The 18,857-nt window shown below is 47.6% G+C and overlaps 2 protein-coding genes across 3 annotated transcripts in view; one reads left to right on the top strand and one right to left on the bottom strand.

Moving 5' to 3' along the window:
• Window positions 1-901, bottom strand: part of apba2b (amyloid beta (A4) precursor protein-binding, family A, member 2b) — a 164,989-nt gene extending 164,088 nt beyond the window's left edge. For both annotated transcript variants that reach the window (XM_059640141.1, XM_059640142.1), the window contains exon 1: window positions 839-901. In XM_059640141.1, coding sequence (XP_059496124.1) covers window positions 839-886 — 48 coding nt within the window. In that variant the 5' untranslated portion in view covers window positions 887-901. The remainder of the gene's footprint in view (window positions 1-838) is intronic.
• Window positions 810-18,767, top strand: LOC125446835 (fanconi-associated nuclease 1). Its single transcript, XM_048520724.2, has 13 exons — window positions 810-1,839; window positions 6,459-6,599; window positions 7,070-7,268; window positions 8,922-9,155; window positions 9,507-9,638; window positions 10,789-10,897; window positions 15,466-15,585; window positions 15,927-16,091; window positions 16,860-17,025; window positions 17,109-17,212; window positions 17,694-17,888; window positions 17,994-18,122; window positions 18,274-18,767. Exons 1-13 carry the CDS (start codon window positions 885-887, stop codon window positions 18,409-18,411), a joined length of 2,787 nt encoding a protein of 928 aa, XP_048376681.2. The 5' UTR covers window positions 810-884; the 3' UTR covers window positions 18,412-18,767.
• Window positions 18,768-18,857: the final 90 nt, after the last annotated feature.

Below are 18,857 nucleotides of genomic sequence, written 5' to 3'. Positions count from 1 at the left end.
TGCAGTGCCACAATGATGCCACCCGAAGGTTGCAGGAACAGCAACTCATATTCTACTTGGGAACCCTGCAGCCCAATGGTATCAATGTGGACTTCACCAGCTTCAAAATCTCCCCCTCCCCCCCACTGCATCCCAAAACCAGCCCAGTTCGTCCCCTCCCCCCACTGCACCACACAACCAGCCCAGCTCTTCCCCCCCCCACCCACTGCATCCCAAAACCAGTCCAACCTGTCTCTGCCTCCCTAACCTGTTCTTCCTCTCACCCATCCCTTCCTCCCACTTCAAGCTGCAACTCCATCTCCTACCTACTAACCTCATCCCACCTCCTTGACCTGTCCGTCTTCCCTGGACTGACCTATCCCCTCCCTACCTCCCCACCTATACTCTCTCCACCTATCTTCTTTTCTCTCCATCTTCGGTCTGCCTCCCCCTCTCTCCCTATTTATTCCAGAACCCTCCCCCATCCCCCTCTCTGATGAAGGGTCTTGGCCCGAAACGTCAGCTTTTGTGCTCCTGAGATGCTGCTGGGCCTGCTGTGTTCATCCAGCTTCACACTTTGTTTGGTTTTGCTGCTGGATCACTTTCCAAATGCTGTTGGGATCCTATTCCTGGACCATATGCGGGCGGTGAGTGGTGGGTGGGCACAATCCCTGGGTTCTGATTGGCCGACGCAGGGATGGGCCGGGACTAACCTGTGACTCTGATGAAGGGTCTAGGCCCGAAACGTCAGCTTTTGTGCTCCTAAGATGCTGCTTGGCCTGCTGTGTTCATCCAGCTCCACACTTTGTTATCTTGGATTCTCCAGCATCTGCAGTTCCCATTATCTCTCATCACTAACCTGTGACTGGTTGGTTGTCCCTCCGGGGGCGGAGCGATCGGTGATCATGTTGTCTCCTCCGCCGAAGAGGCCGTGCTCCCGCCTTTCGCTGCGGGCGCGAAGAAATGCGTTAGCCCCGGGCCGTATTCAGGCCACAGCCCCTGAAGCGCAAGTAGCTCCCCGGAGAGCTGCGGGCAGTAGTGGCGGCCTTCCATGCAAACTATCGAGGCGGCATCGGAGAGCGGCCCCGGCTCCGGCCCCGGCCCAGGGGGATGGAGCGGCCCCGGCCCAGGGGGAAGGAGCGGCTCCGGCCCCGGCCCAGGGGGACGGAGCGGCCCCGGCTCCGGCCCCGGCCCAGGGGGAAGGAGCGGCCCCGGCTCCGGCCCCGGCCCAGGGGGAAGGAGCGGCCCCGGCCCAGGGGGAAGGAGCGGCCCCGGCCCAGGGGGAAGGAGCGGCCCCGGCCCAGGGGGAAGGAGCGGCCCCGGCTCCGGCCCCGGCCCAGGGGGAAGGAGCGGCCCCGGCTCCGGCCCCGGCCCAGGGGGAAGGAGCGGCCCCGGCTCCGGCCCCGGCCCCGGCCCAGGGGGAAGGAGCGGCCCCGGCTCCGGCCCCGGCCCAGGGGGAAGGAGCGGCCCCGGCCCAGGGGGAAGGAGCGGCCCCGGCTCCGGCCCCGGCCCAGGGGGAAGGAGCGGCCCCGGCTCCGGCCCCGGCCCCGGCCCAGGGGGAAGGAGCGGCTCCGGCCCCGGCCCAGGGGGAAGGAGCGGCCCCGGCTCCGGCCCCGGCCCAGGGGGAAGGAGCGGCCCCGGCTCCGGCCCCGGCCCAGGGGGAAGGAGCGGCCCCGGCCCCGGCCCAGGGGGAAGGAGCGGCCCCGGCGGACGGATTAACCCCGGAGTGGGGTAGGCCCCCGCTCCCATATTACTTGAGGAATTTCTTGCTGGTGATGGAAACGGTTCTGGCGAGTGAAGATAAAGAACTTTTCAATGAAGCCGATGACCACTGGCTGGGAACATTCCAGAAACTCTCAGGTGATTAGACAGCGGCCAGGGGCGCTGAGCTGGCAGCAAATTGGCCAAGTCCATTCAGGCAGCTGCTGTTGGCCTCAGTATCGCAGAGCGGAACACTGACTGCTCCAGGTAACACAGTGTGGAGCTGGATGAACACAGCAGGCCCAGCAGCATCTCAGGAGCACAAAAGCTGACGTTTCGGGCCTAGAGCCTTGGCCTGCTGTGTGCATCCAGCTCCACACCTCGTTATCCCGGATTCTCCAGCAGCTGCAGTTCCCATTATCACTGACTGATCCAGACCGGGCGGTGCAATAAATTAATTCTTGTAGGAATGACGCCTGTCTCTGTCCCATGAGTTAGTGAGGGTGGAGGAATTTACTTCGCCTCGAATTCTTTGCGATTTGAGAGGAGACCTACTTGCCGCTTTTCTTTGAGGACGACTACGAACGTTAACTTTCCCTTGGCACCGCTCCATAGCCATAGGATCTTGATTGTTGTTTCTGAATTAGACCCAATCACATAACTCAGCCTTTCCACACTGTAGGGATTCTATGATTCCTCAGCCGCCCGGAACATTAAATCTCTAACCTCTAGTTACCAACCTGTTTGTTTGTTTCTTTAATTTTTAAAGTCTAAACACCTCTACCAGTCTGGACTCCATTTTCTCCTTTCGTCCAGGAACTCCCCACTATGTCCATGACACCACCCACACCCTCCACCTCCTCCAGGACTTCCAATTCCCTGGCCCCCACACCTCATTTTCACTATGGACGTCCAGTCCCTGTACACCTGTATTCCTTATGCAGATGGCCTCAAGGCCCTCCGCTTCTTCCTGTCCCGCAGGCCCGACCAGTCCCCCTCCACCGACACCCTCATCCGCCTAGCCAAACTCGTCCTCACCCTCAACAACTTCTGTTTCGATTCCTCCCACTTCCTACAGACTAAGGGGGTGGCCATGGGCACCCGCATGGGCCCCAGCTATGCCTGCCTCTTTGTAGGTTACGTGGAACAGTCCGTCTTCCACACCTACACAGGCCCCAAACTCCAACTCTTCCTCCGTTACATTGATGACTGTATCGGCGCCGCCTCTTGCTCCCCAGAGGAGCTCGAACAGTTCATCCACTTCACCAACACCTTCCACCCCAACCTTCAGTTCACCTGGGCCATCTCCAACACATCCCTCACCTTCCTGGACCTCTCAGTCTCCATCTCAGGCAACCAGCTTGTAACTGATGTCCATTTCAAGCCCACCGACTCCCACCCACCCTCCTGCAAAAATTCCATTCCCAATTCCTCATCCTCCTCCGCATCTGCTCCCAGGATGAGCCATTCCACTCCTGCACACCCCAGATGTCCAAGTTCTTCAACGACCGCAACTTCCCCCCCGCAGTGGTTGAGAATGCCCTTGACCACATTTCCCGCAACACATCCCTCACACCCCGCCCCTGCCAAACCGCCCTAAGAGGATTCCCCTCGTTCTCACACACCACCCCACCAACCTCCAGATGCAACGCATCATCCTCCGACACTTCCGCCATCTACAATCCGACCCCACCACCCAAGACATTTTTCCATCCCCACCCTTGTCTGCCTTCCGGAGAGACCACTCTCTCCATGACTCCCTTGTTCGCTCCACACTGCCCTCCAACCCCACCACACCCGGCACCTTCCCCTGCAACCGCAGGAAGTACTACACTTGCCCCCTCACCCCTATCCCAGGCCCCAAGATGACTTTCCATACTAATCAGAGGTTCACCTGCACATCTGCCAATGTGGTATACTGTATCCACTGTACCCGCTGTGGCTGCCTCTACATTGGGGAAAGCAAGCGGAGGCTTGGGGACCGCTTTGCAGAACACCTCCGCTCGGTTCGCAATAAACAACTGCACCTCCCAGTCACAAACCATTTTAACTCCCCCTCCCATTCTTCAGATGACATCCATGATGGGCCTCCTGCAGTGCCACAATGATGCCACCCGAAGGTTGCAGGAACAGCAACTCATATTCTACTTGGGAACCCTGCAGCCCAATGGTATCAATGTGGACTTCACCAGCTTCAAAATCTCCCCCTCCCCCCCACTGCATCCCAAAACCAGCCCAGTTCGTTCCCTCCCCCCAACTGCACCACACAACCAGCCCAGCTCTTCCCCGCCTCCCTAACCTGTTCTTCCTCTCACCCATCCCTTCCTCCCACCTCAAGCTGCATCTCCATTTTCTACCTACTAACCTCATCCCACCTCCTTTACCTGTCCGTCTTCCCTGGACTGACCTATCCCCTCCCTACCTCCCCACCTATACTCTCCACCTCTTCTTTTCTCTCCATCTTCGGTCTGCCTCCCCCTCTCTCCCTATTTATTTCAGTTCGCTCACCCCATCCCCCTCTCTGATGAAGGGTCTTGGCCCGAAACGTCAGCTTTTGTGCTCCTGAGGTGCTGCTGGGCCTGCTGTGTTCATCCAGCTTCACACTTTGTTTGGTTTTGCTGCTGGATCACTTTCCAAATGCTGTTGGGATCCTATTCCTGGACCATATGCGGGTGGTGGGTGGGCACAATCCCTGGGTTCTGATTGGCCGACGCAGGGATGGGCCGGGACTAACCTGTGACTGGTTGGTTGGTTGTCCCTCCGGGGGCGGAGCGATCGGTGATCATGTTGTCTCCTCCGCCGAAGAGGCCGTGCTCCCTCTCCACCTATCTTTTCTCTCCATCTTGGGTCCGCCTCCCCCTCTCTCCCTATTTATTCCAGTTCCCTCTCCCCATCCCCCTCTCTGATGAAGGGTCTAGGCCCGAAACGTCAGTTTTTGTGCTCCTGAGATGCTACTTGGCCTGCTGTGTTCATCCAGCTCCACACTTTGTTATCTTGGATTCTCCAGCATCTGCAGTTCCCATTATCTCTATTAAATTCCCCATCCATGTTATCAGTCTAGTTGTAGTTTCTGTGTCCTATGGGTGGCTCAGTGGTTAGCACTATTACCTCACAGCGCCAGGAACCCAGGTTTGTTTCCAATCCCTGGCCACTGCGTGGAGTTTGCACATTCTGCCCGTGTCTGCACGGGGTTTTGTCCGGGTGCTCCAGTTTTCTCTACGCTCCCAAGAGTAGATTGGCGATGCTAAATGCCACAGTTTCCAGGGATATGTAGGTTAGGTCTGTTAACCATAGGCATTGCAAGGTTACATGGATTGGGTGGGATGCTTCTTGGACCATGAGTGTGGACTGGATGTGCTGTATGGCCTGTGTCCACACTGTAGGGATTCTGTGATTTCCAACAGCCTAAAGTATGGATATATTACTGTTTGAGGGCTAACCAGTATTGTATAAATATTTTATGTCAAGCACTTGCTTCTTCAACAAATTATATAACACCATCATCATGAGACATCCAAAAATACTACAAATGAAAATTGAAACAAAGTAGGAACTAAAGCTCTTCTGAATTATTAGCTCAGGTGACCTTGGAATTTAGGAATGTTTTAATGTATGAAAATGGGGTATAGGAGGGAACTCCAGAGCTTGGGGCCTATGTACCTCAAGGCACAGCGTTTAGTGATGGACAGATTATGATTGGGATTGTACAAGTTTCCAGAATTCCAAGAGAGCAGCGGTCAAAGGGTTGAGAGACTGGAGAGGCTTACTGAGGGGCTAAACCACATTGGGCTTTAAAAACAAGGGTGCAAATTTTAAAATCAAGGCATTGACTGGGAGACTTTGTACACAAGTGAGAGAGGAAATTGTGACCAGTGCCCCAGCAGTTTGTCAGTCTAGCCTGGAGTGAGGACATGCCAGAAGCTGGACAATTACCAATTCATGGTCCTGTTCAACAAAGGTGTAAGGATAAGCCCAGAAATTACAGACCAGTTAGTTTAAATTTGGTGATGGGAACGCATTCCAAACAAATTACTCAGGAGTTTGAAATCACATGGAAAACGGTAGCTTGATAAGGGGAAATCATGTTTGACTAACTTGCAAGATGATGGAAAAAGCTCGAGGGTGGATATTGTTGGTGTGGTATACATGGACTTCCATACAACAGCCCTTGTGAGGAAAGTTTTATAGCTCGCGGAATAAGAGATGGTGGTAATGTGGGTACAACATTGAGTGACAGGAGACCGAATAATGATCAATGGATATTTTCAGGTTGGTGGAAGGTTTGTAGTGGAGTGCACCACTAGTTTTTCTGATATGTGTTGATGATCTGGATCTTGGTTTGCAGGAGACAGTTTCAAAGTTTGCATATGACACCAGAGAAGAGGCTAAGAGGAGGTTGATACAGGTTTTCAAACCGTTGAGTAGTTAGAATGGACTGCTTGCAAGTGTGGTGGAGGCAGGTGCAATTGATGCATTCAGGAGGGTATTGAATGATTCCTTGGAAAGGAATAATGTGCAAGAGTAAGGGAGGAGAAAGCAGGAGATTAGATCGTTTCAGTGTTCTTCATTTGAAAAGTTGGTTCAGACACAGTGGGCTGAATAGTTTCCTTCTGCATTGTCACAATTCTGGAAGGCATGCAGTTGAATGGTTAAGAATGGAGGTATCAGAGGTGTAAAATTACGACTCCCGTGTGCCTTTAACAAGCTTCTTCGCTCATGCTGATGTCTATTATCTGATGCATTTGTCCTACTAACTGGGTATTCCATCTTATCCACAGTTACTGGCCAAAAGCTCTACGTGCGACTCTTTCAACGGAAGCTGAACTGGTTGAAAGTGACTAAACTGAATTATCCTGAGATTGGTTTGAATCTGACCCCCATCATTGAGGAACTGAGGCTTGCAGGCTTGTTATTGACAGGTAACCCTAACCCTATGGTCCCAAAGGGACAGTAGGTTTTAATCAGCAATTTGAAAATAGCTGTGCTACTGAATGTAGAATCGTCTTCCATCTCCACGACTCCAGCATGTTTTGACCCTCACCCTCTCATTTGACCACCATCTTCAGACTTTCTGGAACTTTCTCCCCTGCACCTGTTAAACCTTCTGAAAACTCAACCGCTGGTAAATTCACTGCTCCTTTATTTGATCTGTTAGTCTCCAGTGAAGCCATGGGGCTTTTTGATGTTTTTCAGATGCTATGCCATAATATGAGACCCATGATGACACCACAGTAAATATTCAGCTTGAGATATGCTCAGAATCCTGGGGGAGGCAGTGACTGTTCCATCCTTACAGACCCATTACCCAACATTTATCCCCTGCTGTCCAGGCATTCCTGGTCCACACCACCATGTGTTAAATGCTGACTGTGCACTTTTCTTCTCCTAGAGTCAGATTTGTGCAATGTCTCAGAGGCCCTGAACCTGCTGTCTGCTCCTGAACTCAAATTATTGGCAAGAAGCTTCCACCTGCGACCCCAGGGCCAGAGGGCAGAAATACTGGAGTCTCTGCTACGCTTGTCCAAGCAACAGTCGATCTTCAGCTGCAGTCAGAAGCCATCAAGTCCTGGCCTTGCCCTCCTCAACAGGTCTTTCAAATAACCAAGTGTGAAGCTGGATGAACACAGCAGGCCAAGCAGCATCTCAGGAGCGCAAAAGCTAACGTTTCAGGCCTAGACCCTTCTCTTGGCCCGAAATGTCAGCTTTTGTGCTCCTGAGATGCTGCTTGGCCTGCTGTGTTCATCCAGCTTCACACTTTGTTATCTTGGATTCTCCAGCATCTGCAGTTCCCATTATCACAGGTCTTTCAAATGCACTATTTAACTTTCTGCCAGCTGCATGTCAGAGCAGTGAGGAGGGGGTAGGCAAGAACAATAGGATGGGGTTGTCTCTGTTCCAGGTAAGTGTAAAGTAGCAGTGAAGGGAATCAGGTCCGGAAGGTTGAGGGATTTGGATTATAGAGGAGGACAAAGGCAAGATTTCTAGAAGGATGTAGTGGCTTTGGAGAGAGTACAGAAAAGATTCACCAGGATGTTGCCTGGTAAGGAGGGCATTCTCTATGAGGAGAGGTTGGAGAAACTTGGGTTTTTCTCACTGGAACAGTGGAGGTTGACCTGTTAGAGGTCTACAAGATTATGAAGAGCATGGACAGTCAGAAGCTTTTTCCCAGGGTGGAAGAGTCAGTTGCCAGGGACCGTAGGTTTAAGGTGTGAGGGACAAGAGGTGATGTACGAGGCATTTTTTTTACATGGGTGGTGCGTGCCTGGAACTCACTGCCAGGGGACGTAGTGGAAGCAGAGACGATACTGACTTTTAAAGGTCACCTTGACAAATACATGAAAAGGATAGGAATAGAAGGATACAGTTCCCGGAATGGTCGTGGGTTTTTTGTTGTGACGGGCAGAATGTCCGTGCAGGGTTGGAGGGTCAAACCTGTTCCTGTACTGTAATTTTCTTTGATCTTGTTCTACATCAGTGCCGTGGAGCTCATGGGCTTTCTTTGGTCTTTAAGGTCAGTGCAGTCAATGAGAAGTTGAATAAGCACAAAGGAAGGAAGGAAGGAATGGAAGTACAAATTGATAAAAGTTGGTGAAGAGAGGTGAGAAAAAGCTGATGTGGAGCATAACCAGAGACCAGTTGCTGAAATGTCCTTGTACAAGTCATTGGTGAGGCCACTTTTGGAATACTATGTTCAATTCTGGTCTCTGCTAGAGGAAAGATGTTAAACTTGAAAGGGTTCAAAAAAGATTTACAAGGATATTCCTGAGACTGAAGGGTTTGAGCTTGAGAGAGATGCTGAATAAGCTGTGGTTTTTTTTTCCCTGGAGCTAAGGGTGACCTTAATAGATGTTTATAAAATCATGTGGGATATGAATAGACTAAATAGCCAAGGTCTTTCTCCTGGATTAGGGGAGTCCAAAACTAGAGATTTAAGGTGAGAGGGGAAAGACTTAAAAGGGATCTGAGGGGCAACTTTTTCACACAGGGTGGTGCATGTATGCAGCTGCCAAAGGAAGTAGTGGAGGCAATTACATTTGAAAGGCATCTGGATGAGTATATAAATAGGAAGGGTTTAAAGTGATATGGGCAAAATGTAGGCAAATGGGGCTAGATTAGTTTAGGATATCTGGCTGGCATGAACTGGCCTATTGCATGGACTGGAGGGTCTTTTTCTATGCTTTATAACTCTGTGTTCCTCTACCTGAAAAGTAAATCTTACCTAATATGATGTGTGTTGTCAGGGTGAAGATGATGATCGGAAATTGTGTGAGAGTTGCTACTCCAGCCCGTGCTGTGTTCTCACGGCTGTTACTACTTTTCAATCTGACGGACTACACAGATGAAGAGGAAGCAGCCTGCGCTGGCCAGAACCAGCTGTTCACAGTACTACTGGTTAATAAGGGTCATGTCACCTTCCCCAATTACACTGTGCTGAGGAAGAAGAAAATATTCCGACACAGAGATGACCTGCTCAGGTGATGTCACTCTTGATCCACTCTTAACTTCATACAGTTACTGGGATACTATCCTGATCTAGGACTTGCTTCTGTGTGGGCCAGAATATTTGTGTATAATAGGTGGAATAGGTAGAGGTGTTGAACATATAGTTGAGTGAGTGGGTGTTTGGGTGTGTGAAACTCTCCACCACAGTTGCACAGCATTATGCTGAATGTGTGATTTTGATTTCTGACACAGAATTACTGCCACTTAAACTCTGTACCTTGAATAAACAGTTTTCTGACTGGCACGGGTTTGCTGCCTCATGGACTTAGTGTACAAAGACGTACCATTTGCTTCCTAATAGGTGTGTTGACTATCTCTGGTAGATATGATGAAGCCGTGCATTCTCTGGCCGAGATGATCACTGCGATGACCAATGGGGTTTGGAGTGATGCTCTCCAGATTTATAAAATTGCCAGGGAGAAATGGAGCCGGCTGGAGAACAACAGTGATGTCAGGTAATGAGCGGGAGTGCACAGTACGGGGGCTCCCTCCTAGTCTGCAGTTTTGTGTGATATCAGCCCTTTGTGAGAACAACATACCCTTTCTTATTAGCACTGCAGCACACACACACACACACACACACACCACCCCCCCCCCCCCCCCCCCCCCCCCCCCCACCACAGACCTTTAATTCACCTTGTATATTTCACAATGGGAAGAAGAGCAGTGATACAGGAAATGGAAAAAGTGGAGAGAAGGTAAGAGATGTTGGGAGAACGAATAAATGTTGGGTCAAACAGCATTCCGAGGAAAGGGCAGAGTTTGATGAGTGAAGGTATATGTTCCTTGAGACAGAAGGGGAGATTGCTGAGTTGGGTAGAGGTCATTGTTTGTACAGATTTTGAATTCAGTATGGAGTTTGGAAAGGATATGGCAAAGGAGAACGAAATGTAGTGCAAAATCACTAGCAAGTGGTAGAAATTTAGATATGTCACATCACACAGTTCCAGGACAAGGGGTAGCATTGGGTTAGATACAGAATAAAGCTCCTTCTAGTCTTTTAAACTGAAAGGAAAGCACTCTTTACTCTTTTAAAATAAAAATGCCTTTACTCTTTTAAACTGAAAATAAATCTCCCTCTGAGCTAACTCCATGAAACACTCCCAGCCAGGGTCAACATGGGCTTAGATATAGAGTAATGCTCTTTCTTCTCTTTTTTTTAAAACTGAAATTAAAGCTCTCAGCAATGCCACCATCAAACACTTCAGGACAGGGACAGCACAAGGTCTGGTACAGAGTTAAGATCCATCTAACCTTTTAAAAAGAAAGTAAAGCTTTCTCTCCTTTATGCTGTCCCCATCAAACACTCTCAGGACAGGGACAGCACACATTGTGTATAAAGCTCCCTCTGCATTGTCATATTAATATTCATACCCTCTGCCCCAATATGTATTTTCTTTCTCCCCACTGTACCTGTTCGTGAATCAGGGTCCTGCAGTGACTGAGAACTGATGAAATAGCAAACTGAGAAGTTTGAAACCCAAACCACAAAGTGAAGTCCTGAACCTTGGTGTTTTAGTCAAGCGGCGAATGTTCAAATGTTGATTTTTGTTAAGTGTTTCTTTTTCATCAAGCAGCAAGTGACAAATGTTCCTTTAATTTTAGGTTTCATCAGCAGCTCCCAGTGTACCTGCGATGTTTCACTGCAGGCTGGGTCTACACACGGATCCAATTCCATGGGGTTGAAGTTTTACAACGACTGCACATGTATGCGGTAAAGAAATGCAGAAGTTTGATAAGACCATAGTAATTCAGTGCTAAGAACAGCGATCAAGCAATTGCTGCTCCCCCAGCCAAGCTGTTCCCATACAGTTACAACACTGGCATCTACCTGACAATATGGAAAATTGCCCAGGTATGTCCTGTATGTAAAAAGCAGGACAAACCCAACCAATTACTGCCCAACCAAGTCTACTCTCGCTCATCAGTAAAGTGATGGGAGATGTCGTCAACAGTACTATCAAGCAGCACCTGCGCAGCTTGACACCAAAATTAGTGGGCTAGTCAACAGCCAAGAAGGTTACCTTGGAGTACTCCATCTTATCCACAGTTACTGACCAAAAGCTCTGTGTGACTCTTTCAACGGAAGTTGAACCTTGATCATATGGGCCAAGGAGTGGGAGATGAAGTTTAATTTAGATTAATATGAGGTGCTACATTTCGGTAGGGTAAATCAGGGCACACTTAATGGTAAGGGCCTGGGAAGTGTTGCTGAACAAAGACCCTGGAATGCAAATTCATAGGTCCTTGAAAGTGTAGTCACAGGTAGACAGGATATTGAAGAAGGCCTTTTGTATGCTTGCCTTTATTGGTAGGTGTATTGAGTACAGGAATTGAGGTCATGTTGCAGCTGTAGGTTAGATTGGATTAGGCCACCTTTGGAACCTGTGAATAATTCTTGTCTCCCTGCTGCAAAAAATGTTAACACTTGAAAAAGTTTAGAAAAAATTTACAAGCATGTGGCTGATATTGACGGATTTCAATTACAGGGAGAGGCTGAATAGGTTGGGGCTATTTTCCCTGGAGCATCGGAGGCTGAGGGGTGACCTTTATAGAAGTTTATAAAATGGTGAGGGACATGGATAGGGTGAATAGTCAAGGTCGTTTCCCCAGGGTAGCGAAGTCCAAAACTAGCAGGCATAGGTTTGAGATGAGAGGTGAAAGATTTAAAAGGGACCTAAGCAGCAACATTTTCATGCAAAGGATTATACATGTATGGAATGAGTTGCCAGAGGAAGTGGTGGAATCTGGTACAAATACAACATTTAAAAGGCATCTGGATGGGTATATGAATAGGAAGGATTTAGAAGGATATTGGCCAAATGCTGGTAAATGAGACTAGATCAATTTAGAATATTTGGTTGGCATAGACAGATTGGACCGAAGAGTCTGTTTCCATGCTTTACATCTCAAAGAACAAAGAAAATTACAGCACAGGAACAGGCCCTTCAGCCCTCCAAGCCTGCGCCAATCAAGATCCTCTGTCTAACCTGTCATCTATTTTCTAAGGCTCTGTGTCCATTTGCTCCCTGCCCATCCATGTACCTGTGCAAATATATCTTAAAAGACGCTAACGTGTCTGCATCCACCACCTCCAGTGGCAAAACGTTCCAGGCACCCACCACCCTCTGTGTAAAGAACTTTCCATGCATATCTCCCTTAAATTTTCCTCCTCTCATTTTGAACTCATGACCCCTAGTAATTGAGTCCCCCACTCTTGGTGGGGGGGTGGGGGGGAGGAAAGCTTCTTGCTATCACCCTGTCTATACCCCTCATGATTTTGTAGACCTCAGTCAGGTCCCCCCAATCTCCGTCTTTCTAATGAAAATAATCCTAATCTACTCAACCTCTCTTCATAGCTAGCACCCTCCATACCAGGCAACATCCTGGTGAACCTCCTCTGCACCCTCTCCAAAGCATCCACATCCTTTTGGTAATGTGGTGACCAGAACTGTACACAGTACTCCAAATGTGGCCGAACCAAAGTCCTATACAACTGCAACATGACCTTCCAACACTCGTACTCAATACCCCGTCCAATGAAGGAAAGCATGCCATATGCCTTCTTGACCACTCTGTTGACCTGCGTTGTCACCTTCAGGGAACAATGGACCTGAACATCCAGATCTCTCTGTTCATCAATTTTCCCTAGGACTTTTCCATTTACTGTACAGTTCGCCCTTGAATTTGATCTTCCAAAATGCATCACCTCGCATTTGCCCGGATTGAACTCCATCTGCCAATTATCTGCCCAACTCTCCAGTCTATCTATATTCTGCTGTAATCTCTGATAGTCCCCTTCCCTACCTGCTACTCAGCCAATCTTGGTGTCATCTGCAAACTTGCTGATCAGACCACCTACACCTTCCTCCAAATCATTTACATATATCACAAACAACAGTGGTCCCAGTACAGATCCCTGTGGGACACCACTGGTCACAGGTCTCCAATTTGAGAAACTCCCTTCTACTACTACTCTCTGTCTCCTGTTGCCTAGCCAGTTTTTTATCCATCCAGCTAGCACACCCTGGACCCCATGTGACTTCACTTTCTCCATCAGCCTGCCATGGGGACCCTTATCAAACGCCTTACTGAAGTCCATGTATATGACATCTATAGCCTTTCCCTCATCAATCAACTTTGTCACGTCATCAAAGAATTCTATTCAGTTGGTGAGACATGACCTTCCCTGCACAAAACTATGTTGCCTGTCACTGATAAGCCCATTTTCTTCCAAATGGGAATAGATCCTATCCCTCAGTATCTTCTCCAGTACCTTCCCAACCGCTGACATCAGGCTCACCGGTCACTAATTACCTGAATGATCCTTGCTACCCTTCTTAAACAAGGGGACAACATTAGCAAGTCTCCAGTCCTCCGGGACCTCACCCATGTCTCTATGACTCTATGACCTGATCAGTGATGCCCAGTTTGGGTTCTGCCTGGGCCACTCAGCTCCTGACCTCCATTACAGCTGTCTTTCAAACACAGACAAAAGAGCATAGTTCCAGAGGCAAAGTGAGAGTGATAGCCCTTGATGGTCAAGGCTGCATTTGACTGAGTGCAGCATCAAGGAGTCTTAGCAAAACTGGAATCAGTAGTATTGGAGGCCAATTCTCCGGTAGTTGGAGTCATGCCTGGCATTCGTGGTTGTTGGCTGTCAGTCATTTCAGCTCTGGGACATCTCTGCAGGAATTACTCTGGATAGTGTCCCAGTCACAACCATCTTCAGCTGCTTCACCTTCTGTCTGTCCTAAGGTCTTAAGTAAGAATTGTCGCTGATAAAGAAAAGAGAATATCTTTATTGTAACGTGTACTCCAGTATAGGAGTACAATGAAAAGTTTTTACAGTGGCTGCCTTCAATGGTGCTATCTTAGATCAGGTATCTCTGGTACAAATCTTAGAGTTTTAAAAAAAATGTTGTTCACAGTGTAAAAAAGAATATAGATTAGCTTGAAACAGTTTAAAAAGTCTGAAATGATAATAAGTGACCATAAGTACGTAAGTTTCAGTCATGCCTGCAGGTCCCGGAGCACAAGGTCGTGCTGCCTCCACGTGCTGTCCTCTATCCTGGACTTACTTTGCTGGTGCTCACTCCACTGTGGGACCTGGCCTGTTTGCTTGCTCCACTGTCTAGGTGGACAATGGCTATGAAGAGGATGAGCAAAGAAGGGATAGCGACTGGCGAGCAAAGGATTTCCGACGGGAGTGTCCTGCTCTGCTGCCATCTTGATTTTTTTTAAAAAAATTGCAGTGTTCAGCACCATTTGTGACACTCTGATACTGAAGCAGTCCATGCCCAACTGCAACAAGATCCAGATAATATCGAGGCTTGGGTTGACAAGTGGCAAGTAATATTCACACCACACAAATGCAAGGTTATGACTCTCTCTTATTGGTGACAATCTAACCACCGCTTCTTGACATTTAATGGTGTTGCCATTACTCAATTTCAAGGAGTGGTGGTTAGATTGAATCTTCCAGTATTAACATCCTGGGGGTTATCATTGACCAGAAATTTGACTAGACTCACCACATTAAACTAGTGGCTACAACAGGTCAGAGGCTAGGAATACTGTGGTGAGTAGCTCACCTCCTTGCTCCCAAAGCCCATCCATCATCTACAAGGCACAAGTCAGGAATGTGATGGCTTGCCTGTATGAGTGCAGCTCTAGCAACGCTCAAGAAGCTTGACACCATCCAAGAGAAAGCAGCCTGCTTGGTTGGCACCACATCCACAAGTATTCACTCCCTTCACCAATGATGCTCAGTAGCAGCAGTGTGTACTATCTACACGATGCACTGCAGAAATTCACCAAAGATCCTCAAACAGTACATTGCAAACCCATAACCTCTTCCATTTAGAAGCACAGGGGCAGTGGATACATGGGAATACTAACAACACCTGCAAGTTCCCCTCCAAGCCACTCCCCATCCTGACTTGGAAATATATTGTCATTCTTTCACTGTCACTGTCAAAATTCCCAGAATTGCCTCCCTGATGGCATTGTGGGTCAACCCACAACAGGTGGACAGCAGCGGTTCAAGAAGGCAGCTCACCACATTCAAGGGCAGCTCGTGACAGGCAATAAATGTTGGCCAGTCAGCGATGCTTAACGTCCCACAAATAAACTTTTTAAAAATTCACTGCAAGGCTTATGGATCTAGTGTGGACCTTCAGAATTGGGAACAGCGGCATTGGTTGGTTGAGTATAATTGAATAAAGCTGATATAGCGACTGAAGCCGCTGATACCAAAATGTTTTTGAATCCTGTTTTCAGGACGCAGTGGAGGAATTGCAAAATCTTTTAGGACAAAGCATCTATTGTCCGGGCAGCCGTGGCCATTGGTGGAATCGACTGAGTCTAAATCTTCACCAGCATCTGAAGCAGACTGATCAAGTAACTAAGACCGCTTTAAAGTTATGACGTTTCATTTCATTGCCAAGTCCTCGGACACGGGAGTATATTGCTATGACAGACAGATCCCAATTCTAATTGATCCATATCAAGATATCCATCTCTATTCAACACACTGGAGGAAATTGAACTCAACGCTCTGATTTTGATGTGTTTTACTACACAATAAATGAGGGTTTGATCACTAATTGGTTAAGTAACCTGGTTGTGGAATGTTGAAGATTTAAATAGGCTGTGAAAGTTGATTTGTACTTAGCTGACTGACAATCTCCGCAGATTATTCTGTCACAAAAGATTCTTGTTCATATGATTTTTGATTCCAGGCAATCCACTGTTTGTGGAAAGGTTTGGATGACGTCTGGGTTCACTTGGGACATCGGCTGGCTTTATATCAGCGGGCACTGCGGATTCGTGATTCTCCAAGCTGCAAGAAATGGTGTCACCTTCTTCAGGATCTGCCAGTAGTGAGTGTAGAGGATGTGCCACATGTAAGTGTTTCTAAGGAACCCAGAGCCACAATTTATTGACTCATTTTCATTGTCTTCATGTGAAGTGAATGGTTTTGTTTTGCTGAAATTGTTTTATTCCTATGAAGTTGTGAACAAAGGCTTGACTGGATATCTGCGCAACAGAGACAAACTCTCACCCTCAAATGTAAGATGCAATAATGGCTGCTGCTTCTGTTCACAAGGAATCCAGATCTCCCTCCTTCCCCACCCTCGTAGATTCCTTGTGAACAGAAGCAGCAGCCATTATTGCATCTTACATTTGAGGGTGAGAGTTTGTCTCTGTTGCGCAGATATCCAGTCAAGCCTTTGTTCACAACTTCATAGGAATAAAACAATTTCAACAAAACAAAACCATTCACTTCACATGAAGACAGTGAAAATGAGTCAATAAATTACTGACACTAGCTGGATACTTGACCACAAATGCCAGTTTCTTGGACACCTGTACCCTCACCAGGACTTCAGTGGAACTATACAGTCGTAGACCATAAGACATAGGAGCAGAATTAGACCATTGAACCAACAAGTCTGCTCCACCATTCGATCATGGCTGATATGTTTTCTCAACCCTATTCTCCTACTTACTCCCAATTTTTGATTGTCTGCCTTTCTTGAGATGAGGCTTAATTGTAATTGGTTTCCCAGTGCTTTCTTCGTCCATAGGACTCTTGCAAAACCCTTTTTAAATCATTTCAAGCTAGTAGAGCAGTGTAAATGAAGCCCAATTGATTGTAATTTTCTTTCCAGGTGACAATAAAGGCCAGGTCGTGCCCAGGGATGGGCAATGCTTTATTCCTCATGGACAACATCAGTGAAGGGTCAAGTTTGGGCCAAGGGGAACCTTGCAGTACAGTGATCTGTTCAGTGGAGGAGGTTTCTCTGGCCTACTATCAGCAGCAAGGTTTCGATCAGGGTAATCACTGCACCTAACCTGCTCACTTTGAGTTTCCGAGGACAACGGCTGTATGGTGATCTATCACTTTCTCTGTCTTACAGGAATACATGGTGAAGGAACCACATTCTTAACACTCTTTGGACTGCTCTTTTGGGACATTATCTTTCTGTCTGGAATCCCAGATGTTTTCCGAAATCCCTATCAGGTATTTGTAAAATGACACTTTTTGAGATGCTCCCTCCTTAGTCAGATGTTGCTATTAAAACCAAGTCATGTTATAGACCAAGTTAGACATTGTGGTAAAGGAGGAAGCCATTCAGTCTAATTCCCTGTTCTCCTCCTTAACTGTCCAAGTTTACTTCCCTTAAGTGCCTTTCCAGTTTTGTTTTTAAATCCTCAAGGACAGTGAGGTTAAGTCATAAACAGTCACGGTACAATGATGTTCTTTCTCACATCTTCCACGTAGCTCATGCCCGAAACTTGAATCACTGTCACCTGGATCCTGTGCAGTCAGCTGTCAGGAACATTATGGCTGGCCTATTTAATTCTGTCGTAGCCTTGACACCGTCAAATTTTTTTCACAATTGTCATTGTACCATTTGACCAGCAGGATGATAAAAAGCAAACTGGATAATGAATTTATTGCCTAGAAATTGCTGCATACAAAAATAATTGTCTTTGCCCAGGCATGTCCTCTGGATCTCTACACTGACTGTTTCTATCAGCAACGGAGGGAATGCATTGAGTCACGGGTAGACTTCCTGGAAAATGCATCCATTGAGACTCTCTGCACACTCATTGCTGATGCGTGGAATGGTTACAGAGGCATAAATGCCACGTTAGTTAACTGGGAAATCTTCAACTCACTTCAGCAGGTGCAGGTATACAGCATTTGTATTTACAATGAAAAGATTAAGGTTGCAGATTTCTTCTTCAATGAAATTGCACTGACAGTCTCCTTTAACATGTTTGTGGATGTTTTTAAGAGCCTGGTGAGCTGTCTGGGTGGTCCATTCCTAAGTAGTATTTGTAAGATTCTGGCCAAAGACTTGAGGCATGGCCGTGGGGGCCTCCCTGATCTCGTTGTATGGAACAGCCACAGATGCCAGTATAAGGTGAGTAAAAGTGAGAGTTCTAAGGAAGGGTCACCATTAACTGACTTTTTTTCTTCTTGATAGATGCTGCCAGACCTGAACTTTTTCAGCAACTTGTTTTTGATCCTAATAATTAAATGCTCTTCACCTGTCAATTTTGTCTGGTTTTCAGCTTGCAGAAGTGAAGGGTCCAAGTGACCAACTCTCCCACAAGCAGATGGTATGGCTGGACCAGCTGCAGAGACTTGGTGCTGATGTCGAAGTTTGCCATGTTAATGTAGTTGGAGCACGGAGCCACCAGCTTAGTTAATGCTGACTGCACAAGTCCCAGTTCCCATTGATGCCACAGCCCAGAAGCTGGAAGGAGGATACATCCCTCCCTGCAGGGTGTGTGGGGGTGCACTGAGGTGGAAATAGCCATATGGATATGATCCTGTAATATAGCCCACCTCTTACCCACCATGCACTGTTGTTGCTAAAACGCTCATGGCTACAACATTCATTCACTGTTTCTTCCTAATGTCTTTTTTTAAAATATTGATATTGCAGAAGCTGCAAGACGTGTTAAGTGTTTCCAGCATTTGTACTGGTAACTTTTCTACAACTTTTAATACTTGTACAAGCAGCTCTGGAAATGTCATTTAGAAAATACATTAAATATTTCATACTGTGCACTAGTATCTGATTAGCTTATGTGGACCTAAGTTATTACTTCCAAGTTTGTTAAAGCTAAGTTGGATACATCAGGAGGATTTA

This window comes from Stegostoma tigrinum, chromosome 36, assembly GCF_030684315.1.
Source record: "Stegostoma tigrinum isolate sSteTig4 chromosome 36, sSteTig4.hap1, whole genome shotgun sequence".
In the NCBI taxonomy this organism is placed as follows: Eukaryota; Metazoa; Chordata; class Chondrichthyes; order Orectolobiformes; family Stegostomatidae; genus Stegostoma; species Stegostoma tigrinum.
This window is presented reverse-complemented; position numbering and strand designations above follow the sequence as displayed.